At 33.6% G+C, this 24,506-nt stretch overlaps 1 protein-coding gene across 1 annotated transcript; it reads right to left on the reverse strand.

The window, feature by feature from the left end:
* Nucleotides 1–1,376: 1,376 nt before the first annotated feature.
* LOC110020023 lies at nucleotides 1,377–23,830 on the reverse strand. The gene is made up of 20 exons (XM_020717976.1): nucleotides 23,557–23,830; nucleotides 22,882–23,076; nucleotides 21,632–21,706; nucleotides 20,776–20,891; nucleotides 17,694–17,808; nucleotides 16,906–17,019; nucleotides 11,703–11,750; nucleotides 11,373–11,575; nucleotides 10,640–10,836; nucleotides 10,231–10,523; nucleotides 9,389–9,538; nucleotides 8,863–9,306; nucleotides 8,629–8,778; nucleotides 8,007–8,079; nucleotides 7,217–7,344; nucleotides 3,774–3,971; nucleotides 3,544–3,684; nucleotides 3,334–3,456; nucleotides 2,948–3,160; nucleotides 1,377–1,769 (listed from the first exon to the last, which is right to left on the reverse strand). Exons 2-20 carry the CDS (start codon nucleotides 23,026–23,028, stop codon nucleotides 1,608–1,610), a joined length of 3,090 nt encoding a protein of 1,029 aa, XP_020573635.1. The 5' UTR covers nucleotides 23,029–23,076; nucleotides 23,557–23,830; the 3' UTR covers nucleotides 1,377–1,607.
* Between the last annotated feature and the right edge of the window lie 676 nt (nucleotides 23,831–24,506).

Here is a 24,506-nt window from a genome sequence, read left to right on the forward strand (position 1 = left end):
TTAGATTCCAATGTAGGCCTCCATAATTCAAGTTTTTTATGAGATTTCTCTCTCATCATATACCAAGGTACATCCTCAATGTAAATGTCCAATAAGACCATCTATAACTAAAGCAAAAAAAAATATGGGCTTAAAGCCGATCCCTGATGTATTCTTATTTGGAAATTTATTCCAAATAAGATAAATTTGAAGTTTATTTATAGGTTTTTAAATCATGCTGATAAGAAAATAGTATGAGGAAATAACAATCACACCCCTTTAAAAAAATAAATTATAGAAATTTGGATCGGATGGGTCATGCCATGAGATGATTTCAATTAAAATATAAAAAATTTCCTTAATAATGGAACATGTAAATATCCATAATTTAACAACTAAAAAAGAAATTGTTTATGTTATGGTTAATTATGATAATTACAACTTAGAGTTAACTTGATATCATTTTTATGTCATATATATTTTTTTTTATTCTTTTTATTTTTTTAAATTATGTTTGTTTGATATAATTTTAATATGTTTTCAATACTTTTAAAAATATCAAGCACAATCAAAAAGTCTTTTACTTTAAATCAAAATATAAATAAAATAAAATAAAATAAAAATAAAAAAATACAAATTAAAAAATAAAAATAATCCCAAGTAGCTCCCAAGCTATTTTTATTATTTTTAACAGAATTTTAATTTTTTTTATTATTTTAGATAGTCCATTTGCGAGACTTTTCAAAAAAACTTCACCCAATGAAACCTAAATTAGTTCTCATGATTATGAAACCGTTGACAGGTTACAGACATACCAACCAATTCCTACCTATTTACATATCTAACATTTAAACTTTTTATATTTACGCCTCGCAAATCTTTCATACCACACCAAAAAATACCATTATTTTATCTTTTAAAAATTGAAATACACCTTCAAATGCATTGGATAAAGGCATCATATATGTAAAAACCGAAGCTTAGGCCCGTTTGGGGCAGCTTATAAGTGCGGGGTTTTTTTTTTAAAAAACATCGCGGTACCGTTTGGTTCGCGCATTTTGCCCGTTTATCCGAAAACACGGTTACATTTTTACACTAAACACAGGCTGCGAATCAAACCCCACGGTCGACCCGCGGGCCGCATTTCAGGATAAATTGTTTATTCTGAAACGCACAAACTGCCCTAAACACAACCTTAGTTGTTAGATATGTAAATTCATAGTAATTAAATGGTATTTATGCAAAAGTTTTGGATCAGCTTGACACACATTAGAAGAAATGGGGATCACACGACATATTAAAGCTCAACCATCAATCATAAAAATCTCAGCTTTCATTACTATAATAAAGAAATGAATTTAATAAAACATATCATCTTATCACACATTTATTTCAAAAAAAAAATGTAATCTATACATTTAACAAATTCAACCTTATAAATGTAAATATCATACAATTACATGATCACCTGATTGTGACCACTCCTATCAAATTATCAAACCCTATCTCCCCCATCACAGCTGGGGATGAATATTTTAAGGAGTAAAATAATACAACAAAATTATTAAGGAAAAAAAAAGAACTGAAGGAATAGAATTTGTGGGGACTATTGGGATCTAAGAGGAAATTCAACAGCCAGCAGCTCTGAGGAAGTTGTCGAATGGGGAAGATGCAGGGAGTCTGAGGAACTGGGTTTGGTTCTGATACTCAGTGGAGCAGGTGAGTGAAGTTCCAGAAAGGATTGGTTTTGGGCATGTGTTTGGATTTTGCTCAATAAAAGGATTTCCATTCTGCAAATCAGGAAGTTTCATAGCATGGTTAATAAATAAGTAATGATACAAATTGAAGTATTGAATGAGAAAATCACTCTTCCATATACGTGTCAAAACGTTCCCCCTTGTGATTTATATGGGGTCATTTTACTCCAAGGATTTGTAAAAATGTCAAATTATTTGTTGAACTCTTTTAATATGGGCTGAAATAGTTCATAACGAGGAGTGGGGAATATTTTATGCCCCTCATTAAAAGAGTCTGGAGATTAAATTGCTATTTTTATAGATTCTGGACTAAGATGGATGGCCACAAAGAGCTGGGGGACCATTTTTACATTTCGTTCAATTAAGTTGAAGAGTATAGATAACCTTTACGATGGTGGAACGAGGGCTTCAAATGAAATAAAGTGAAGGGGGTTAAGCCAAGATTTAAGAGGACGAAGGTTTTAAGGTATGCATAATTGCAAGAGAAATTATATCATCATATCAGAACTCGACGCAATCTTCTTCAAAGTACACTTGCTATATAAGTGAAGGTACAAAGTAAACTGGGTTACAAGTAGAACTAAAAGGAGAGCAGAGGGAACAAAAATACAAACGAATAAGCTTGAATTTTTTTCTCATTGTGCCTTAGAAAAGTTCCATTTAAGGATAATTCTTATGGATATGGTGAAAAGTGCATATGGATTGCAAAAGGGTTGAACCTCAAAATAGTCCCCCGATTGTTTGGGTATGACCAATTTAGTCCCAGAGTTTTGTATTGCTCCAATTTAGCACCCCAAATTTTAAAGATTGATCCCAAATGGATCTTCAGGACTCAGATGAGCTCAAATCTGTATAGTTGAGCGACTAATTTGGAAACACTTTAGCGTCATGATTTCTACACAATGAATCAATTGGGATAATTTTTTAATAATCAAAGGACTAAATTGAATCACTTCAAAACTCTAGGACTAAATTGATCACAATTGAGTACTGATTGCAAAACTAAATTGACATTCTATCATTCATGGGCAAGGAATTCGAGGTTTACATCAGATCCTTTGGACTTGAGCCGAAGAAATTGAGATGGGGATGGAGAATAAAAACCAAAAAAGCATTGTGCGAAAATTTTGGTCTCATAAAACAATAATCTATATGATGGACTTCAAAACCTTTAAACTGGCTTGAAAAACAAATAATACAAAATAACATACCGTTTGTAATTGAATTGGATAAGATGAATGTTGCAGAATTGTATTATAATGGTCCTGAGAAACTTCTTGTCTTTGCTGGGATGCTACAAAAACAGAAAGCTTTTGTTGTTTACCCATCAGAAGGGCCTCACAGTGGTTAGCCATTTCCTTAAATGGTACATCAGGTGTAGTTGATACTGAAATTATTCCTGCTTGCCTAGCTGTCTCGATTACCTGCATTTTTCAACCTTAATAAGCTCAAGTGTTTCTGAAAGAAGGCTGAATGAAACGTAGATTGGATTTAGAAAATTATATTGAATTATAATACTCTTTAATCCATCTTGTAAACCAAAAAAAATTAAAAATAAAAATAAAACTACTTGGGTTGAGTGGAATCTTAAGCATACAGAATCTAGTAGCTGATTAACACTCAAAAGGTTGGTATTCATGTAAAACTCGGGATTCGCATCTACAAAACTATCGGATGCTTCAGTAAAAAGGTCCTCTTCTAGGAAAACTGAAGAATTGACCTGAGACATACAAATGAAATTTCACTAAAATTCAAATTCTTGAATTGTAAAAAAGGATAAATTATTGAAAATGCTTAGTCACAATACCTCTTTTTCAGATTTATGGTCTTTAGCATATTGTGCTAACTTCCCTGGAAGTGGTAGCCGCACAGACAGACTACCTAACGGACATAAATCATCCGGTGAGAAGTCTTTGAGTAGTTGAGCTCTCATCAAAGAAGACTCCGACTGCAAAATATGAGCAAGTCTATAAGAACACTTTCATATAATTGCAAGAATAAATCAAGAAATGAAAAGAGAGAAGTGGCGTGAATTACACTAGATAAGTTCCCAAATTCATCAATAATTACAGCAACCATGGACTCTATAGAATGATCTTCAGCTAATATGGATGCAGAAAGAGCTTTGGAGGCATAAGCATCATCCTCTTTTGAACCATAAACTACTTGGGCGCTAGATTTTGGGACCACAGACTGCAATTTGCAACCTTCAACTAGAGAAAGAAATGGATCAACCTGGTACATGCATCGACATTTGTAATAGTTATAATTAGAATAATTAACAAAATTCATTTAAGGGAAATTTACATACCCAGAACACAATTCTTATGTGTTTACATATCTCATACCTAAACTTTCATATTTGCACACATAGCTTTCAACTCTTTTTTCATACATGGTTTAAACCACCAAAGTACTATGTACATAAATATGAAAGATTAGGGGTCAGATATGTCAACACATAAGAATTGTGTGCTACGTATGTAAATTTCCCTTCATCTAAATGATAGAATAGCAAGGGTAAGTATTTGGAGTATTAATGTGCTTAAAATGCTCCAAGTTGTTCCCAATTAAACAAACGTTTTAATATCCTCAAATTTAGTGAAGGCAAGTTGAAAGTGTTATCATGATGCAAATAAAAAGCATAAGAAAGGTTTTCATATGAATTATAGTCTAAATAAAAAATAATTTCCAAATATTACGCAACTGTAATGTAAACCTGTCATCCTTAACCTACTCCCAACGAGCAAAGCTTCCCGCACCTATAAATTAACACATTCCTAAGAAATTTTTACATGGACATGCAATGAATATTATAAATTGACGTAGGATAACCCTGGAAATACACTAAAAAATTTAATGGAGAAGATGAAAAAGAAAAAAAAAAGAAGTAATATGCTAAATAAGCCTTATGCCTATATTAAAAGATAATCTCTCCTGACAGTCTTCGAGTATTACACTTTAATGAAGGATCAAAGTCTAAGAATAAATGAATTATAGTCTCTACATCCACAGTAAAAGTTTCTAAAAATACGATTGACCTTAGAAATTTCAATATCGTTAATAATAATAAAATATTTCATTTTTACCGTCGCATTAGTAAAAAAGAAGATGATGAGGCTTTAAAAAAAATCAAAGGTGGAAACTCTACAGGACCTGAAGATATCCCAATTGAAGTGTGTCAATATAAAGGAAATTTGAGAGTTTTTTGGCTTACTAAACACTTTAATATTATTTTAAAAACTAAAAAGATGCTTAAGGAGTGGAGGAAGATTATTTTGGCCCTAATTTTTAAAAATAAAGAGTATGCACAAGAGTGTGCAAATTATAGAGGAATTAAGTTGATGTGTCATACTTTAAAATTATGGGAAGCGTGATTGAGCATAAGTTAAGACGTATTACCAAGATTTTTCATAATCAATTTGGATTTATGCCAGGCAGGTCTACTATGGAAGCTATACATTTATTGAGAGTCTTGATGGAGAAGTTCAGAGAGAATAAGGAGGATCTACATATGATTTTTATTGATTTAGAAAAAAATTACAATAAGGTTCCAAGAGGTATTCTTTGGAGAGTTCTTGGGAAGAAAGGTGCTGATATGACTTATATTCAAGTCATTAAAGATATGTATACTAGAGTTGTTACTTGTGTTTGAACAGAAGGAGGATTGACAAAATATTTTCCTATTTCAGTTGAATTACATCAGGTATCAGCTTTAAGCCCATATCTTTTTGGTTTAGTTATGGATGCTCTTACTGGGCATTTATATGAGGATGTACCTTGGTGTATGCTTTTCGCTGATGATATTATTCTCGTGTATAAGTCTAGATAAGGATTAGAGAGAAAGCTCAGAAGTCTAGAGAGAAAGCTCAGAAAAAACATGAATTATGGAGATCTACATTGGAGTCTAAAGGCCTTCGTTTGAGTAGAACTAAAACTGAATACATGGAATATAATTTTAGTAGTGGTAGCTATAGAGACAAAGTTATAACTATAGGTGATCAAATTATTAAAAAGTGTGAACGCTTGTGTGAACGCTTTAGATAGAACGCTTTAGATAGCTCGAGTCTATTTTTCAAAGTGATGGTGATATAGATGGGGATGTTATTAGTAGAATTCAAGTTGGTTGGTTGAATTGGATGAATCCTTCGGGTCTATTGTGTAATTAAAAAGTACCACTTATACTGAAAAGAAAATTTTATAAGATGGTGGTCAGACCTGCAATGCTCTATGGCGTTGAATGTTGGTCTTTAAAAGAGAAGCATAAAGCTAAGTTAAGTTTTGTTAAGATGAGAATGACTAGGTGGATGACTAGGTGGATAGGTGGATGAGCGGCTTTACACTTAGAGACAATGCGAAATGAATATATTCGTGATAGGGTTGGTGTAGCTCCAGTGGCGGACAAAATTAGAGAAAGTCCTCTTAGATGGTTTGGTCGCATTAAACATTGACTATCTAATAATCTGATTAGGAGAGTAGATGTTTTAGATTTGACTTATGTTAAGAAAAGCAGAGGTAGACCTAAAAAAACATGATAATATTATATAAAAAATGATCTTAATTTATTAGAATTAAATGAAAATATGACACTCAATAGGAAGCAATGGAGAAAAAGGATTCATGTAGCCAACCCCACTTAGTGGGATAAAACTTTGTTGTTGTTGTTGTTGTTGTTGATTAAAACTCATACTCAATGCACACTCTAAAGCAAACAACCCAGCTTGTACAGTGAGGTCATAAGTCTCACATTCCACATATGATTCTCCTTACTTCAAAGACTTGAGTTGAGAGGGCTTATCCGCATGACAAATATCCACACAATATATTTGAAATGATTGAAGTCAAAAAATATTTTAAATCTAGGTTGATCCATTTTAAACTTCATGATTTTAAGTTAGGAGAGTAGATGTTTTAGATTTGACTTATGTTAAGAAAGAAAGGTAGAGGTAGACCTAAAAAAAAAAAACTTGGGCATAGTGTATAAAAAATGATCTTAATTTATTAGAATTAAATGAAATTATGACATGCAATAAGACATATGGAGAAAAATGATTGATGTAGCCTACCACACTTAGTGGGATAAAGGCTTGTTATTATTATTATTGTTGTTGTCTTTCATCATATAGTCTAGCCAAGTTAATGGTCTAATAAAGAGTGATAAAATCAACAAAGTTATTGCTTTCTATTGGTATATAACCCTCAAAGCCTTCTATAAAAAAAATTTAGTAAAGAACACTCAAAACCAGCACACTAGTAAAGTACAATGAGCTGCAGTATAAAGATGAGCTGATGCGCCAACAACACTCTTTTTAATGATATGCAGTATAAAGATGTTAAAAATATATTTATTTAAATGGTACAAAGAGCATTTCTCTGATCAGCTATATGTACTGTAGATCTTATCAGAGTTTTTCTAAAAAAATGCAAATAATAGATGACAGAATTTAAAAAGTCATCTACAGAGAGAAGCATCAAAATACCATTTTTTCGCAGAGGGATGACTTGGCAATTGAAACAAGAGGAAATATATCAAAAGCCTTTGATGAAAACACAATCATCGCCGTTGCCAAAGAGAAAAGAGAACGCCGCCTTGACGGAGGCAATGAAACTGGAAATGAAGAAGATAAATCATATAAAACAACTGCTACAGAGCTGCTCGATCTAGGTTGATTAAACAATTAGAAATCATATGAAATGAAATGATAGAGATCTTATTACTAAGCTTTTCGAGTAATTTGTTAGTTATTCTCCGTTAAATGAATTCAAGAAAAATACAAAGTAAACCTGGGTCCTATTGGAATTAAAGTAGTCCATGGATCTTGAAATGCGTAAGGGCTAATTTTTTTTGCTTCAATAAGAAAAGAAAGCATAATTTTCCTACTCGTTGCATGCTAAAACTTGAATATTTGACAAATATTAAAACATTTTGATTGTCGAGAATTTACATACATACCACACAATTCCTATGTATTTACATATCTAACACCTAAACATTACTTTTTACATCTATGTCACCTAAATCTTTCATATCACAAATTTTTAAAAAGTGAAATGCACCCTTTTATGCATAGGTAAGGTGGCATATATGTAAAAATTGAAGTTTAGGCTTTAGATATGTAAATGTTTAGGCTTTAGGCTTTAGATATGTAAATACATATGAATTGAGTGGTATGCATGTAAATACATTTAACTTTTCATGCCATAAAAAAGATATGGTAAGGTGGTTATGCTAGAAACTGCCAAATAGGTTCAGAACGTGATATATAATACCTTCTTGAAGGGCAGTGTTTCTTAAGGAAAATGCAAGTTGATAGCTTCGAATAAGAGTGTCCTGAAATGAGTTCTGCATGAGATTGAATGAGTTCCCCATCACTAATACACACTATACATCATTTTTGCAATAATAAGTGGATATACACATTCATGAAGCAAAAAGTCGGGGAAATAGATTGGCAATGCCAAGAAAAACATAGCATGGGTTTAGCAGATATGAAAAACTCCAACACTTCTACAAGCAAAGTCACCACCAAGTTTGCCAGTACCATCATTGGCAATTTTTTTTCAGCTCGGCATGACATTATAGAAGGTTAAGAACTAAAAAGAATGAAGCGTAAAGTCAAAAAATAGTCTCTTGACTATGTACATGCGATAAATTTAGTCCCCAAGTTTATAAAAGTGTCATTAGTCCAAAGACATTTTTAATAGGTGCCGAAATAGTCTTTAGGAGTTATTTTAGCAAATATTAAAAGAGACTGAGAACAAAATCTACACTTTTATATACTTTGAGATTAAAATGATGCCCTGCAAAGAGTGGAGGGATTATTTTGACACTTTTCTCAAAGAATAAATCATTACATCAACTTGATTGGAGAGAATAAGAATACATAAATACCTTCGTACGAGAAAATATAAGTATCAGGCCATAAGTATTAGCAATCGCTTCATAGTTTTGTGGAGTATTTTCTGGACAAAGAGCTTGTGCCCATATGGATGACAGTAGAAGGGTGATCTGTTGACCACTCAACCTAAGCAACAGTGTGTCCTGAAGTTAATTCATGGAAATGAATTTAGTTTTGCTTCAAATGGAAAAGAAAAGTTCCAAACTTTAAGAAACTGGATTACAAACCAGTTCTTTCTCATCAGGTTTGCCCCGAGGATTGTGTTCTTCTGTTGAAGAAGACAAAAAAGGGTCTTCCTCCATTGCATAAGTACGATTATGAGTTAAATGAAGTTTGAAAACATTTGTGCTGTCATTACTAATATCGCAACCATCATTGCTGTGGTTGATTTTATGAAGATCATCCATGGATGCATGATCTCGAAAGGGACGCATTTCACTTCTAAGCTTCTCAAAAAGAGCGGCTGAGGATGAAAAGGCAGACAACGTCCTCGAAAGTGTCACATGAAGATTATATGGCTTGGCTAGTTCTGAAGTAGGAGAAAGAGCATGAGTTTGAACGGAAGATGGAAGGAGAACATCAGAAAAGATACGGTGTGCGCCAACATGGGTTTCACGATCTGGATGAACCATTGCCAAGAGCAATTGATGAAATAATGCTTCTGGAAAAACCTGTATCATGGGTAAGTAGTGATATCAGAAAAAAAAAATGCAGGACCGGAACAGTATAGTATGTAAGTCAAGACAAAATTACCTTATTCTGATAGGAAATATTTGGTGCAGATGTAATTATTTCAGCTGTTCGATAAACAGCAGAAACAGTTGATCTAGCGACAGGCGCAGAAGTTGATAAATTTTCCAGTGCTACAGCCAACATGTCAAGAACAGGTCCAGCATCTCCAACCTAAAATTTTAAAAATATAATAAAGGCTTTATGAGAAATGCTATCAAATAGAATAATGGCCGTGTTAAATGTGAAAAGGGAAATAAAATGATATTCTGATAGTTTATGTACACCATGGATTTCAGATATTTAGCCCACTTTCATCTTCCTTTCACTTAAATTGCTCACTCCTATACAGAACACTAGGCAAGTAAAAATCCACCAAGATAAAAGAAAACGGGCATTTACATGCATACCACCCAATTTCTATGTATTTACATATCTAACACCTAAACTTTGCTTTATACCAGACAAATCTTTCATATCACATAAAAACTACCACTACTTTGACTTTGAAAAAACGAAATACACCTTTTCATACGAGGTAAGATGGTATGTATGTAAAAATTGAAGCTTAGATGCCAGATACGTCAAAACATAAGAATTGAGTGGTATGTAAACCAGAAGAAATAATTGCTCTAAAAAACTTATTCTACCATTAATTATTTGGGCTTATATAGAGCCTTATAACGTTTTTACAAATAAATCTCTAGACTTCTTCTATATTTTCTATTTACCAATAGAACCCTAAACTAGATACAAATCTTAACAAAATCTTCCTAAAAGATATTGTATTTCTTTATGCAGCAAAGCCTACTGTAAATTTTCTACAAAATATATCCACAATCTGTAAGTAAAAAAAATCAGTATACCTTATTGGATAACTGAACAAGACATTCTTCAATAGCTTTTTGGAATTTGTTGTTCCATTTCAACATATCCTCGCTCAAACCTGATTTGTCAATTTCACACTGCATATTTCTTCGTAAATGTCGAACAAGATCAGTTATTGTGCTGATAATTGCCAGAGAAGTCTCAGCTTTTGATTGCCCAGCAAGACGAGTGGCGACATTGATCATCTTTAACTGCATTTCTAGCTGTTTCTGGACTGTCTTGTGGTCAAGATGCTTGACCAGTATGGATAACAGCAAATGCGCATTTTGTCCTGGAACGAGGAATAGGTATAAAAAATGCATGTTTAGATGAACAATATTTCCTTCAATGTAATTAACATTTTGCTAAAAGAACAATAAATAACAGAGGAACACAAAAACAACTTGCCAGATTTTTCCATTATCCTTTGCAAATCAAGCAAGACTGAAAAAGCAATCCCGTTTGGAGGTGACCACAAATTACCGCTATCCAGATATCGAAAGATAGACTCCAAAACATGTCGTACAGTAGTTGCTTCCGTGGCTAGCATGGCCATGTTATGCACGCAAACCTTTGACCAAAACTTGGAGTTTTTGTATTCATCTCTGTTCAAGAGAAAGTTAGTATGATCCTAAAGGACAGAAGGGGTGTAATTGAGTCAAGCCGGCTCAAGCTCGGCTCGATAACTAGCTGAGCTCGATAAGCTAACAAGCCAAGCTCAAGCCAGCCCCAAATTTACTTATTTGATTAGCTAATGAGATGGCTTGTTTACAAAATGATTAATATAAAATGTTCAAATTATATTAAAATTCAAGACTTTTTCTTTAAATTTTTAAAAATATTTAAAAAAAATCATATTTTACACTTTATACTAAGTGATCTCTAATTATTTACCATTTAATTGCACATTCTATTTATCATTTTATTACAACACTAGTTTAAATTAATATTGTTGTCCCTCTTTCATAATAAACAAGCACAAGTATGAACTAGCTCGAACTCGTACAATTAAGCTCGAGCTTGAACTCAATTAATTAATAGAACTCAAGATCAAGTCAAGGATGACTCGAGCTCGACTCCTTTACACCCCTTGCTAGACTATCAATGCCAAAAGGAATTATCTCACGAAACAAAGCCGTACAATGTCAAACAAAGTTCTCCCTTGTCATTTACGAGGTTCTTCCAAGAGAGAAGCCTTGCATGTTCCCCAAGGATAGGAGACACGTGACCTTCCGCTTTGAGGACTTCTTTGACCCATTTGTTCTGTGTGCCTTGCTCGGTATCTTGAACATCTTCAGAACTTATATGAGTATTTCCATAATTTTCTAAGACAATGGTAACAATCTACAAATTAAAAATATTAATTAATATTGTCAAGTGAAATAAATATCTGGTGAAAAAAGCCCAATAACACACAAAAATCATTGGAAGCAATGCTAGAAAGAAATAAAAAGAAAAATAGATAACTTACATTGTCGAATTCTCCAGAGACATGAGAGTATTCACCCATAAACCAAATCTGAATAAGATTTAAGAAGAATCAATCGGTGCTTATAAATGGCTAAACACTATATCAACAAAAGGAAGAGCGAAAAACCAAATACATTTGACTAAAAAGGTATATAAAATTACATATTACAGATAAAGTGAACTGTAAAAGAGAATAATGTGAATTTCAAAACAAGCAAAAAGTTTCCCTACGTATAATATAATCATGCGTTATATGTATACATGAAACAGAGTTCCACCAATTTTCAACCAAGGCGGGATGAAGTAAAGCATAAAAGTCTGCATAACATCATCAGCACATCCTAAAACATTCGCTTGACTGCCATGCTTATCCATAATTCCAGGCTGAGTGTAGGAGTTACCAACGAAATTCTGAAGAATTAAAATGAACTGAGGCTAGAAACTGCACTAAATAAATATTCTTATAGAAATCACATTAATTACTACCACTAATTTTCTTTAGTGTCATCAAAGACATGCAGCATACAAGATTTCAATAAATTTCAAGAACATTTGAAGATTAAACAGATAAATGGAAATTTTCTAACATTTTGTCAAATGCATAAGAAAATGATTATGATTTTTGATACGTAGAATCTTCAAACAACAACAACAACAACAAGCCTTTATCCCACTAAGTGGGATCGGCTACATGAAACATTTTTCTCCATTGCATCCTATTGAGTGTCATATTTCATTTAATTCTAATAAATTGAGATAATTTTTTATACACTATGTTCAAGTCTTTTTAGGCCTACCTCTACCTTTTTTAACATAAGTCAAATCTAAAACATCTACTCTCCTAACCGGATTATCAGATGGTCGGCATTTAATGTGACCAAATCATCTAAGCCAACTTTCTCTAATCTTGTCTGCCGCGGGAGCCACACTAACCCTATCATGGATATATTCATTTTATATTTTGCGTCTAAGTGTCAAGCCACTCATCCACCTAAGCATTCTCATCTCAGCAACACTTAACTTTGTTGCATTATTCTCTTTTAAAAGCCAACATTTTGTGTCATAGAACATTGCAGATCTGACCACCATCTTATATTTTTTTCTTTTCAGTCTAAGCGGTACTTTTTATCACATAATAGGCCCGATGCATTCCTCCACTCAACCAACCAAACTGAAATGTGAAATGGCCTGAAATTATCAGGAAGGATTTTTATGGCATTCATTGATGACACATATGGGTAAAACTATATACTTTTTGTGAGCTTATACATGTTGTTAGATCATTATACTTTTACATGCTTAATTAAATGATGAAAGACAATCCGCAAATAATTTTCATGCCATAGATGAAAATCGTTGGCGTGATTTTTAAGTTCAAAGGAAATAGAAGATGGTAAACAAATTCACACAAAATTAGAATTAAGAAGAAAATGATCATTGTATTTTATCCCAATTTGAAAAAGCTATATCTTCATTCCATTTTATACCATAAAAAAGAGGGGAAAAAAAAAACTATTTTGCAACATACGTAGCTTAGTTTGACAAGCTTAGAAGGGAGGAACTACAAAATAATTTTTTGGATGAAAATTGCTGAACTAATTATGGACTTTTCTATTTCTATAAGAGTAAAATCACCATTCTTCTACCATATTGGTTGTTCAATGTGTGCGTGCACGCTTGTGTGTTTTATCTTTTCTAACCCCCTACTCATCGTCATTCTCCATGTGATGCTGATAAGATGTATATATATGCATGATGCAATAAATGATATTGATTGATAAAATATATGGGTAAATTTAAACTTCTTAGTGGACCTTAATAAGTCATTTAACCATTTTGGTTTCTTTCATGTGCTTGAAGAATGGTTTAACTATTATGATATTTATTGAAACTTGATCAATAACTAATTTCGCTTATAAAAATCATTTATTTGAACTTCTTGAAATAAACAAAACAAGGGAATGTTATATCATAGAATATTGAACATTCATTCGAAAAAAATTGAAAACTTTCTAAGTAATCCAAAGCGCACGCTCGCACACACACAGATATATATACATACATAAATACACACATATAAAAAAAAATGAATATTCTATTAGTACTCAAAAGTGCATCAATTAGCACTCAAAAGTGTGCACGCACACCCAGATTTATATACATACATATTGATGTGTGCTAGAAAATTTGTGGCTGTAGAGTAATGGATTATCGTCTCAGCGTTGCACGAGGATTCAACACACTCAAATGAAAGGGAATCAATATGTGATGACACCAGAAATTTTTATGTGGAAAACCCGTAAAGGGACCACGAGGTCTAGCCCAGTTATAAAAATTCACTATAAGTTGATGATTACAGAACCCCTTGACCCACAAACGAGAAAGGGTTACTAGATTTTTCAAGGAACAACGTCGACTGACAGCGTCTGGTTAACGGTGGTCGACGATGGTCGATGACGGTCGACGGATGTCAGTAGTGATCGACGGTGGTCGACAGAGGTCGGCGGTGGTCTCCGACAGTCGGTGGTGGTCAACGACATGATAATATTGGACTTAAGCTCCTTCTCAAAGCCTCAAGTTCTCTCTCAAGCCTTTTCCTTCATGTGAGGGATGAGACTATTTATAGTGTTCTGAGTGCAATCAATGTAGGAATATGAACATTTTTTATCAGACGGTTCGAAGAGCTTCTCTCGATCGGATGATGTTTGATGGATATTTGGGTGTCTTAACGATGTCGGAATTGAGCAATCTTGGGCTCGTTGGATTCATTTTGTCGAGATGCTCGATTCAACTATGAACTCGCTAGATTAGACATCTGTTTGACCTTACAAATACCTCTGAAAATCCTCCAAGAGTGGTTTAATGATTTGATCCGACTTTGATCTAACTCGGATCAGACTAGTTTTTATATCATTGGGTCCCTCTTATCGAGCCGGTCAGTTTAACTATAAGTTTACTGAAATCGGAGCTCTGGATGACTCTTAGTTGAAGTTTGAATGTTTCTTGCTCAAATGGTTGCCTTGAGATCTGTGTCAAGCCTCAAAATTCGTGTCAGATGATGAAAATTTGTTGATGGTGCATCACATATATATATAAGACTCAATAAAAAATTAAAATAAATTTAAAACATGACAGGAAGAAACCAAGAACCTGGGGGGGAGCCAGTTTCCTCCTGCCTCTTCCTCTAGTTTTAGGAGCGGATCCAGATAACGAACTTTGAAGAGTGGTGTCATTGTCAGGAGTAACCAAAGTATCATCCATTGAGTTTCCAAGTTGGAGTGTGCCCCCAGCCTTCTTCTTCCGTCGAAAAGTGTAAACCTGTCATTCTTCATCTGAAGACTGGCACATGTGATCCTCGGTCTCATGTGATGCTCGGTATGATTAGATATTAGAACCGCAATAGAAGGAAAAACAGTTTTTGCCATAGCGATAGGTTCCAGTGTATGTGAAGTGTGCATTGTCACATCTGCACTTGATGCTTCCTGAATAGGAGCTGCGGGGTTATCCTGATTTTTTGTTCGAACATTATTCGTTGTAGTATGGTCAGGAGAAGAGATCCCAGGGGCAGACACCAACTCTTGTCTTATGGTGATTCCCTCCTCAGGTTGGTTGTCATCAGGTTTGTTGGGAGCGTGTTCAGGCACGTGGGGTGCACTAATAGAAGGTTCTTTCTTTTAACTGTTGGTTCTCAACGAAACATTTCTCCTGCTGAGTGGAAGGGGAAGACGAAGGAAGAGATTAGGTCGTGCCCTAGCCTACCAACGAAGGAGAAGAGGGAGATTGACCAAGGTAAGGGATAACTTATTCTGCTACATCTGGTAGTGTAATATTTCTTTCAATAAAAAACCTTGCAATAGAGGGCCTTAAGAAATGAACTGTAGGTAAGTTTACCTGCAAAGATTTTCCAATGATAATCCCAATTGCATATAAGATAAGTAGGTCAAAGAATTGAAACTTGAGTTCAGGTAATGAGAATTAGATAGACACAATTGGGAGTTCTTGACTGGGATCAAAATTAGGGGTCCATTCATGTAATTTCATATGTTTGTTCACGATTGTGATGAATTTCTTTGAAAAAATCCTTGTGTAATCTTCTTCTATGCTAAACTGTATCATAACTTGTCTTCCGTCGAAATGGCCCACCTGTCAATCTCTAACCAGTTTGAAATCTTCAAAAACCTTCATGATAATCTCCGTCTTAGGGCAACATAATTGGAACTTTCCAACTAGTGTAAATTTGTACTTTCCTGCATGAGTTGAAAATTCAATGTCAGAGAAGAATATTGCTGGTTTGCCCTTCTTTTTCTCTACTTTTTTTTATGAGATTGCAATCTCCATGTCCTGCAACAGAATTATGGTACATCTGCGAGAATATCAGACTATCTGCGAGGTGAACAGGGGAGCTACGTTTTTGAACCACTGTAGCATAGGAGGGTTTGATGGGGTTACCACCAGCGAGGGCGGCAGCGTAGGAAAGCCCTGAGACCATTAGCGTGCTTCACAAAAGCACTACAGCGACTGCCCCCTACAAAGGGTCTGACAGAGCACTCGAGCAGAACTTTGGCAGAGCAGTCAAACAAAACTCTGGCGGAGCAGTCGAGCAAAGCGCCGCAAACGACGCGTCTCCACCGCAGACGATGCAGCAGACGAGCAGGCTCGAAGCAGTGCGAACTCCTCCACCAGCCAGAGCTGATGACGAAGACAAGAGGAACAAAACGAGCGAAAAAACAGTCGTCTGTTTCGAGCTAGGGTTCGCCATGAGCGGAAACCCTAACAGAACGAAAATGAAAACCCATAAAGCCGTGGTAATTATAAGTATATATATATAGTACAAAACTTACAAAGATTTAGCATCTGTATCAAACATAATTTCAATGATCAATCAATTTGGAAAGATTTAACCATAATAGTATCAAAGGTCGTTGATCTAGTTTCAGTACTCAAAAACGCATGTGCTTACATACATATAGATTATAGGCATACAAACACAGAGACACACACAAAGGCACGGCACATACAAATACAAACACACACCTGTGTGTGTGTGTGTGTGTGTGTTAGGTGAGGGGGAGGGGGTGGCGTAGCACAAAACTAACAAAGATTTAACATCTATATTAGACATAATTTCAATGATCAATTTTAAAAGATTGCTGTAAATTGAATTATTTACAACACTCCTAAAAGACAATGTCTAAAAATATTACCATTGCAGAAAGGGCCTGCAGCCCTGCAGCACGTAGACCTTCATCGCTTTCTTGAGCAAGCTGACAAAATTTTGGAACCATGCCTTCCAAGTTGAACATGTATGTACCATCAATCTGAAATTTAAGACAAGAAATTTGATCTCAGGCATAATATGTTAAAAGAGTAATTAAAATTGAAGATTACAAGCTGCTCCTTTTTGTAAAAAGCTCAACTTACCACACTAAAGAGATTAGAGGATAACAAGAATGTAACCCCAATTAATGCATGGGAGATCAAAAAGTACTATCATTACAATAATTATAGAGAATAAATATTATACAGTAATTTCAAAAATAAATTTTAATCAAATTGTTAGCATATGACTATATTAGACAGATAAGATTTTTAAATTGTTGCTATTTTCACAACATGTCAAATTAAAATTAGAATTAAATTAAATTGATAATTTTTATAAGCCATCATTAAATATTAAAATCTGTTTGAAAATATAATATTTTAAGCAATACTAAGTCATATTTTATTTTGATGTCGAGAATATTTAAATTTATTATCAAGAATAATTTAAACGGCTTAATATTAGGAAAGATAAAATTTCAATTTGAATTTCCGTACTTTAAATAAATAATACTTTCTCCTCCCTTAAGAGAATAAAAAAAATTTTAATGTTAAGGGGGTTCTATTTAGATATGAAGCTCTCTCCTTGTGGTTTAAAAAACTTGAAATAAAATATTTTCTCTTCCGGTGGCTTATTACATAATATATTGATACTTGAAAAGATAAGGTATACCTGACAATTTACAAAGTAAAAAAGGGTTTGGCATCCAACTATGCGCATTTCATCCTGCCTTGGTTGGTCCAACAGAGTTTCTATGATGGTTAGAAAGCTGCTCGCAAACAGTGGCCTGAAGTATTGTTTCAATATAATTAATTAATTTGACATAAAACATTTTGCATCTGAATGATGGCAAAAATAAAAAAATATTACTGGCTTTATCCCAACTATCTTAAGTGGGAGTTATCTAATCGCTTCAATGTTTGGTGACATTTTTGTGTGAATTAAAAAAATGGTACAAAAAGTTTACATCATTTTGGGAAAGTAGATACGACCAATAAAATTGTACAAATTATGAGTGGAATGTTTTCCTGAAACACTAACCATTCGCGAATTCTTGTCAAAATAATTAAGCAAAAACAAATTGTAGTCCGCCAACTTTAACTTGGACAAAAAATCATCACTTTTCATACAAATTCATTATAAACAACAATGTAAGGATTGGTCAAATAGAAATTCTGCAAAAATTTTGAGATAACATGAAATCATAAGACATCAGGATGCATGCAGTAAAATGTAAACCTTACTTGTAATAGGTTTTGCCAAATCCCAATCACACGCTACATAGATAAAAATAATATGGATAGATACTCAGCAAATAGAAAGCCTAAGCCTCACACTAGTACAAGGAGAAACCTTTCCCAAAAATTGACATAACACGTACACCATTCTCTAAGAATTTACATCCAACCAGCACACATGAATTTAAAAGTTTAAACAATCTGATGAAATTTTTTGTAGATCTTGGTGGTCCTATTATGATCACAAAAAACCCAATTAGCAGTCACACTGAATACCATAATTTGGCTGAAAACAATATGTCCAGATTTCAGCAGAAGTGCAAAAGCAAAAAGTTTCCAATTTCAACTATACTACAAAATGAGCAAGTTTCTCCCCCTTCTGCAGCGCCAGAATCACATCCAGCAGATTCCAGATTGTATTAAAAAAAAATACTGATTTCCAGCTACAATAAAAACCCACGCTGCTCCCTCCAAGTGTTAACAGTAGAAAACAAAAGCATAAAAAGAAATAAATTTGGTCTAGAGGCCATTGATGAACGTATTGGGACTTAAGTGACAGAGTGTTCAGGTACACATATTTTACTATTCATGCTGGAAGCTATTCTAATCTTGTTAATTTCAGTTAAAAAATTTTAAGGTTAGTCATCAAGTGTCGAACAACCTTTTAGTTCATGCAATACAGTCAGCACATACAGAACCAACATCCTCTACACTGGCTAACATACTACATTGCTATCTAAATCACTCCCTCTCATGCCTATGTAATCATTCAGGGGCATTTACATACATACCACCCATTCCTATGTATTTACATATCTAACACTTAAACTTAATTTTTACATCTATACCACCTGAATCTTTCATATCACATAAAAAAAACCACTATTTTGAATTTTAAAAAGTTAGATACAGCTTTTTCATACATAGCTAAGGTCGCATATATGTAAAAACTGAAGTTTAGGTGTTAGATATGTAAATACATCGGAATTTAGTGTAATGCATGTATATTTTCCATTCATTTATTTATCTTGCCTCTGTCTATTCAATTAATAACAAGCACCCTTCCATTCCCACGGTTAACTAGAGCCTGCCCATTCCCCCCAATCACCAAAAAAGGACGATTAACACATATACTTCTACTACCAAATGAACAAAAGGAAGTCCAGTTCTACTACCAAATGAACAAAAGGAAGTCCAGTTGAAAGGGAAAAGAAGCCATTATTTTTTTCCATTATATTTTTTCACTTCACTTCATCATATTAGCATTTTGCAAGGATAAACCAAGTCACGAGTGTTATTTCTTCAAAGAGCATTTTCTTTATTAGGGTTGAGAGTTCGTAAAATTACTCATTCCAGTACTGCTGATCTTCTAAGTAATATCTCTAAGAAAATTTCTTAAATTCCAAAAATTTAATTCGATATACAATTAGCATAAGCAATTGAAAATCAGTGACAGTAAACAAAGCATTTCTGTTAAGACCTACTGCTTAGCATGTGATCATTTTATCTAAAAGCCAACAAATTATATGAAAACTTTACATCTATTTGAGAAAATGAATATTTATCAAACTGGAATCATAACTGAAGCTATTTTCTATGAACTCTGAACACATTTATGCCAAGGAGGGTGAACCTTAAATAGAATTATAGAAGTTAAGTAGTCTTTAATATATTTTGGAGATCCCTTGTTCTAATAATAGAAATAGCATCTTTGAAAATGCATGTTGAGAATGTATACATCAATCCTTCTCCAATCCTATATTTGTGGGAGTTCCATACGCCAGGAAATCCCTTTTCTTAACACACACATTTATGATAAGTTTTGTTAAAAATTATATATATTTATTGGATGTAACCCACATCAAAGTTCACTTAGTTATCTTTCGGACTGATTGATCTCTTGATCAATCATAAAGAAACAATAACAAGAGATTCTAATATGGCTTTTTTCTTGTTTCGTAAGAGAGAGAAATTTTTTGCACTTCACTTAAAAATTAAAACTTCTTAATCTATGTAATTTTTTTGAGATTTGCTTTATGAATCCTCCCTTCTTCACTCATTCTGTTGGGTGCTACATGTTGGTTAACTTTTTTCCGCAAAAATATTACATGCCCTTTAGGTAGATTTTCACCATTCTAAAGCAAAAAATGCTTGATCATAGAACATTGAGAAGAGGTAAACAAAACACTTCAATGACCATTTTAGCTATTATACAATAATAAGGTTTCCAACATTTTGCATGCCATTTCTGCATTCTATGAATTGTCTGTTTCCAAATAAATTATTCTTAAATCTTATTTACAAAATGAATGAAATTTGTACCTAGGAAATTGTAAGAAAAATGTGGAATTGCTAATGACAACAGAATCCATTTGGAAAAGCAGTAGTGGTACACAAAGCTCAATTCTGAGCAAGTAATGGACATAGCTGAAGATAAAAGTCTATTGAGTACCTAGTAAACCCAGAAATACACATAAAGGTTACCAAGACGAATTTAAAAGGAAAGAAGAGCTTACATTTGATCTTTACAGAAAACTAATAGTTTATGATAAATGCGCATGATTATCTTTACAGAGCCAAACTCCTCAGACCTCAATTCCTTGTAGCATCTTTGCTCCAAATAAGTTGTTATCTGAATTTTTTTAGAAAATAGAAGAAAATGGTTATAATGAAATGTATGCAGTATGATTTATTTCAGAATTTTTAGTTTTATAAACCTCTTAATTGTTGACAAAGAATAGATCATTCAAAAGAAAAACATAAACAATAGCAACAGAAGGAATAACAGAAAACGATGTTGTGATGAGCTCCAATAATTTAAAGAAGCTGCACAAAGAACAGCAAAGATAGTGACCAATTTTGCTCCACTTCAATTGTTATTACTGCTATTACTGAGATCATCAGCATTGGTATTAGTACGGAAAGAACTTTAATATAATGCAAATTAATTTAGTTTGTTAGTGTATAACCCCTCCATGACAAAAGCATTTTCTTTCCAACTTCTTAAAAGTTTAACTTAGAAAAGGACACAATACTATTTAAAAAAACATTTGCCAAGTATCCAATGCCTCTACCCCAACATTCTCAAACATACAAAATATTTCTCGTTTCACGATATAAGTTATGCATAATAAATCACGAAAAATAATTGCTGAACATAAGAAATTACTGTAACTTAGTTACATAAAATAGCATCATAATGTCAAAGGCAAAAGTTTTTGTGCTTAAAAATAAACAATTGTGAGTCATGAACAATAATGCTATAATCAAAATACCAAAATAAAAGAGATAAGGAACCTAGATAAGCTATCAAAGCTAGGCAACTAAAATTGATGATCCGTTGGAAGTAAAAATAAAACATACTGAAATTACCTTTGGAATGCGGAGTGGATTTTTTGAAGCATATTCACACAGTTTAGAAATTTTCCTATCATTAGGTTCTTCATCCTGAAAGAAAGCATATAAACAATTTTTATACTGTGATTAAAAAAAATGATTATGTTAAGACAAAATATTTAAATTTAAGCTGCAGAAAACAAAAGCACAAAGCTTTTCTCATAACCTCATTTATTTAATAAAGTTGACCTAAATCATGAAAGAAAAACATGCTGTATAATCCAATAAGATTTCATAAGAATTAGATAGCCATCTGAATTCACTAAATAACATCTAAAGCTTCTAGAAGCTATTGATATTTCTATGCAGAAGCATAAGACCATCCAGGTAAACACGTCTACAAGTCCTTTGAACACAAAAAATAGAATATCCATCCTTTTTTATTTGGGAAATTTGCATACATAGACATAATTCATATGCATTTACATATCTCACACCTAAACTTTCATAAATACATATCGGCACTTTCATGCTTTAAACCTATACATGAAAAGATGTATTTCACTTTTAAAAAGTGATACTCGCATTATTTTTGATGTAATATAACGAATTGAGTGCTATGTGTGTAAATATGAAAGTTTAGGTTTGATATATATAAATACATAAGAATTGAGCGCTATGTAGGTAATGTCCCCTTTTCCTTGATCCACACTTTATTGGCTATAGAAAGGCATCAATAATATGAAAACAACTGAAATCTGACGTGATTGAAGACTTAAATGTTCACAAACATTGTCTAACAAGTCGTTGTTGACAAGAAATTTAATTCCGTAAGGTTTAGTCAAAGTAATCTCAAAGAATTTTAATCCTAGGCATACCATTGCTTGATTAAAATTCATTGTTAGCAATCTAAAGTTCAAAGTTGTGAGTTCAGTGCTAAATAGAATTATGGGATTTAGTTAGGAGTGATTTAAAAAATGACAAAAAAGCATGAGGCAAATCATTTGCCAATTATACTTTTCTATTAGCAAATCCAAAGTTATGGGGAGGTTTGAGAATCTTAGAAGATGACAAACACGCATAACCTTAGGTTTGAGCACGAGAAATAATAAGTTTAGTCCCACATTTGATGTTTAAAAAATAAATTGACAAAGAAATACTACGTGCTTAAATTGGCGAAGAAATTCCGTGGTTAGATTCACGCATAACAAAACAAGATTTAAACAATATTTTATGAGCATTAAGTGTAGAAATTAAGAACAGAATACCAAGCACTACATCCTAACCTTGGATTTAGGGAAAATATCAGCTAATAACTTCTTGTACCGCTTCACTGGCTGCCGTGAACTTGTCCTCAATGAAGGACAAAAGACGCAGAGCTTCTCACATGCAGGATAGACGTTCCTTGAGAAAAATCCCATCGTCACAAGCATCAAATAAAACAAACTTTCAACACGAAGTTCGAAGATCTCCTGAACAACCTACATTGCATTAAAAGTAGATAAGGCTTTCCCCATTTTTAATTTTTTGATGATCCCGTCATCTAATCAGATTTGAAACCAAAAAAACAAAAACAAAGCGTTGCCCATCCAGAAATTTAATCTAGAATTTTCTCCGTACTCTTCCAGATATCATTAGAATACAAAAAAAGAAGGTTGAACTCACAGCACTCTACCCGTGCGTAACTGTACAAATATGAAACAAATCATTGATGGATACAAAACTATTTGTAACCCATACAACACACACCAATTACATTTAAAGCAATTCAAAAACACATATCTAAAGTTTCAATTTCTCGTACTTCTTCAAGCGAGGAAACTGAAAGATTTAGAGATAATTAGCTTAATCAAGTCACGATCTCAATTATCAATCACTTAGAAAACACAAAATAACCGCTAAAATCCGATTCACAGCTGATATCTTCGAATCCAAAAAAAAAAAAACGCAGAACAACGCACCAATTAAATTTTCCTCCCACAGATAACACAATCAACCAAACAATCAAAAGCTCGAACGGGAACGATCAAAATTTTAAGGCTGAATTGCTCCGACTGGAAAGACCTCCGGGATAAGATCGGATCACAGAATGCAACTGCGGAGGAGAGGGATCAGATTGCTGGATTACTTCCCACTCGTACTCCTTCCCACCCTAGTCTCCTCTCCCCTTGCCGCCTTCTCCGTTCCCGCAAAAAATGAGATAAAGGGCGGCGAGATGAGGATCTCGAGAGAGGAGACGCATTAAAATGTGGAAATTTTAAAATAAAATTTTCCGGCTGAAGCCGTGTTGGCTGCCGGCTTTACATAATTGCATTTTGCCCCCTCGTAATTTTCTATTATGCTGAAAAACAACACAAATAAAACCTTGTTCTGTGCTCCAGTAATACATTTTGATGACGTGCAATCATAAGAGGGGTTGTCAATATACTTAGATATGATGGTCTTATTTGAAAAAATGCAATTCTTCTTGGAGGCAAGTCCACGTGTCGTCCAGCATTGGCTTGCCGGCGAGGTTAACCGTTACGGTTAGGATTAATTTGAGAAGGCTGCTAACAAATTCGTTATATGAGAAAGGAATTACGAGCAATTTGTTCCGAACATTTACATACCTAACATACAATTGTTTTAGATTTATATATCTCATATTTATGGAAGAAATATTACATCAGTACTACGCACGTAAAAATAAAGTGCGTAGCCAATCAAAACATGCCACGACATCTCGCGCGGTAGAGCAAAAAAAACGGCGCAGTAACACGGGGAATATTCCCTCCTGTGTTATTCATGTGTTATTGCACGTTATTCATGTGTTATTGTGTGTTATTCATGTGTTATTGATGTGTTATTGTGTTATTATAACATTAAGAATATTTTCAGGATACAATAACACATGAATAACACACAATAACAC

This window comes from Phalaenopsis equestris, unplaced genomic scaffold, assembly GCF_001263595.1.
Source record: "Phalaenopsis equestris unplaced genomic scaffold, ASM126359v1 Scaffold000090, whole genome shotgun sequence".
In the NCBI taxonomy this organism is placed as follows: Eukaryota; Viridiplantae; Streptophyta; class Magnoliopsida; order Asparagales; family Orchidaceae; genus Phalaenopsis; species Phalaenopsis equestris.

What these genes read in the sequence shown, in the direction of transcription:
- LOC110020023 (XM_020717976.1), bottom strand. Translation starts at nt 23,028, where the DNA reads ATGCTTGTGACGATGGGATTTTTCTCAAGGAACGTCTATCCTGCATGT. An exon ending in TGCAGGCCCTTTCTGCAATG is followed by an intron (nt 11,751 to 16,905) that starts GTAATATTTTTA and finishes AATCTTATTCAG; the next exon opens with ATTTGGTTTATGGGTGAATA. An exon ending in AAACACTGCCCTTCAAGAAG is followed by an intron (nt 7,345 to 8,006) that starts GTATTATATATC and finishes CTTCATTTCCAG; the next exon opens with TTTCATTGCCTCCGTCAAGG.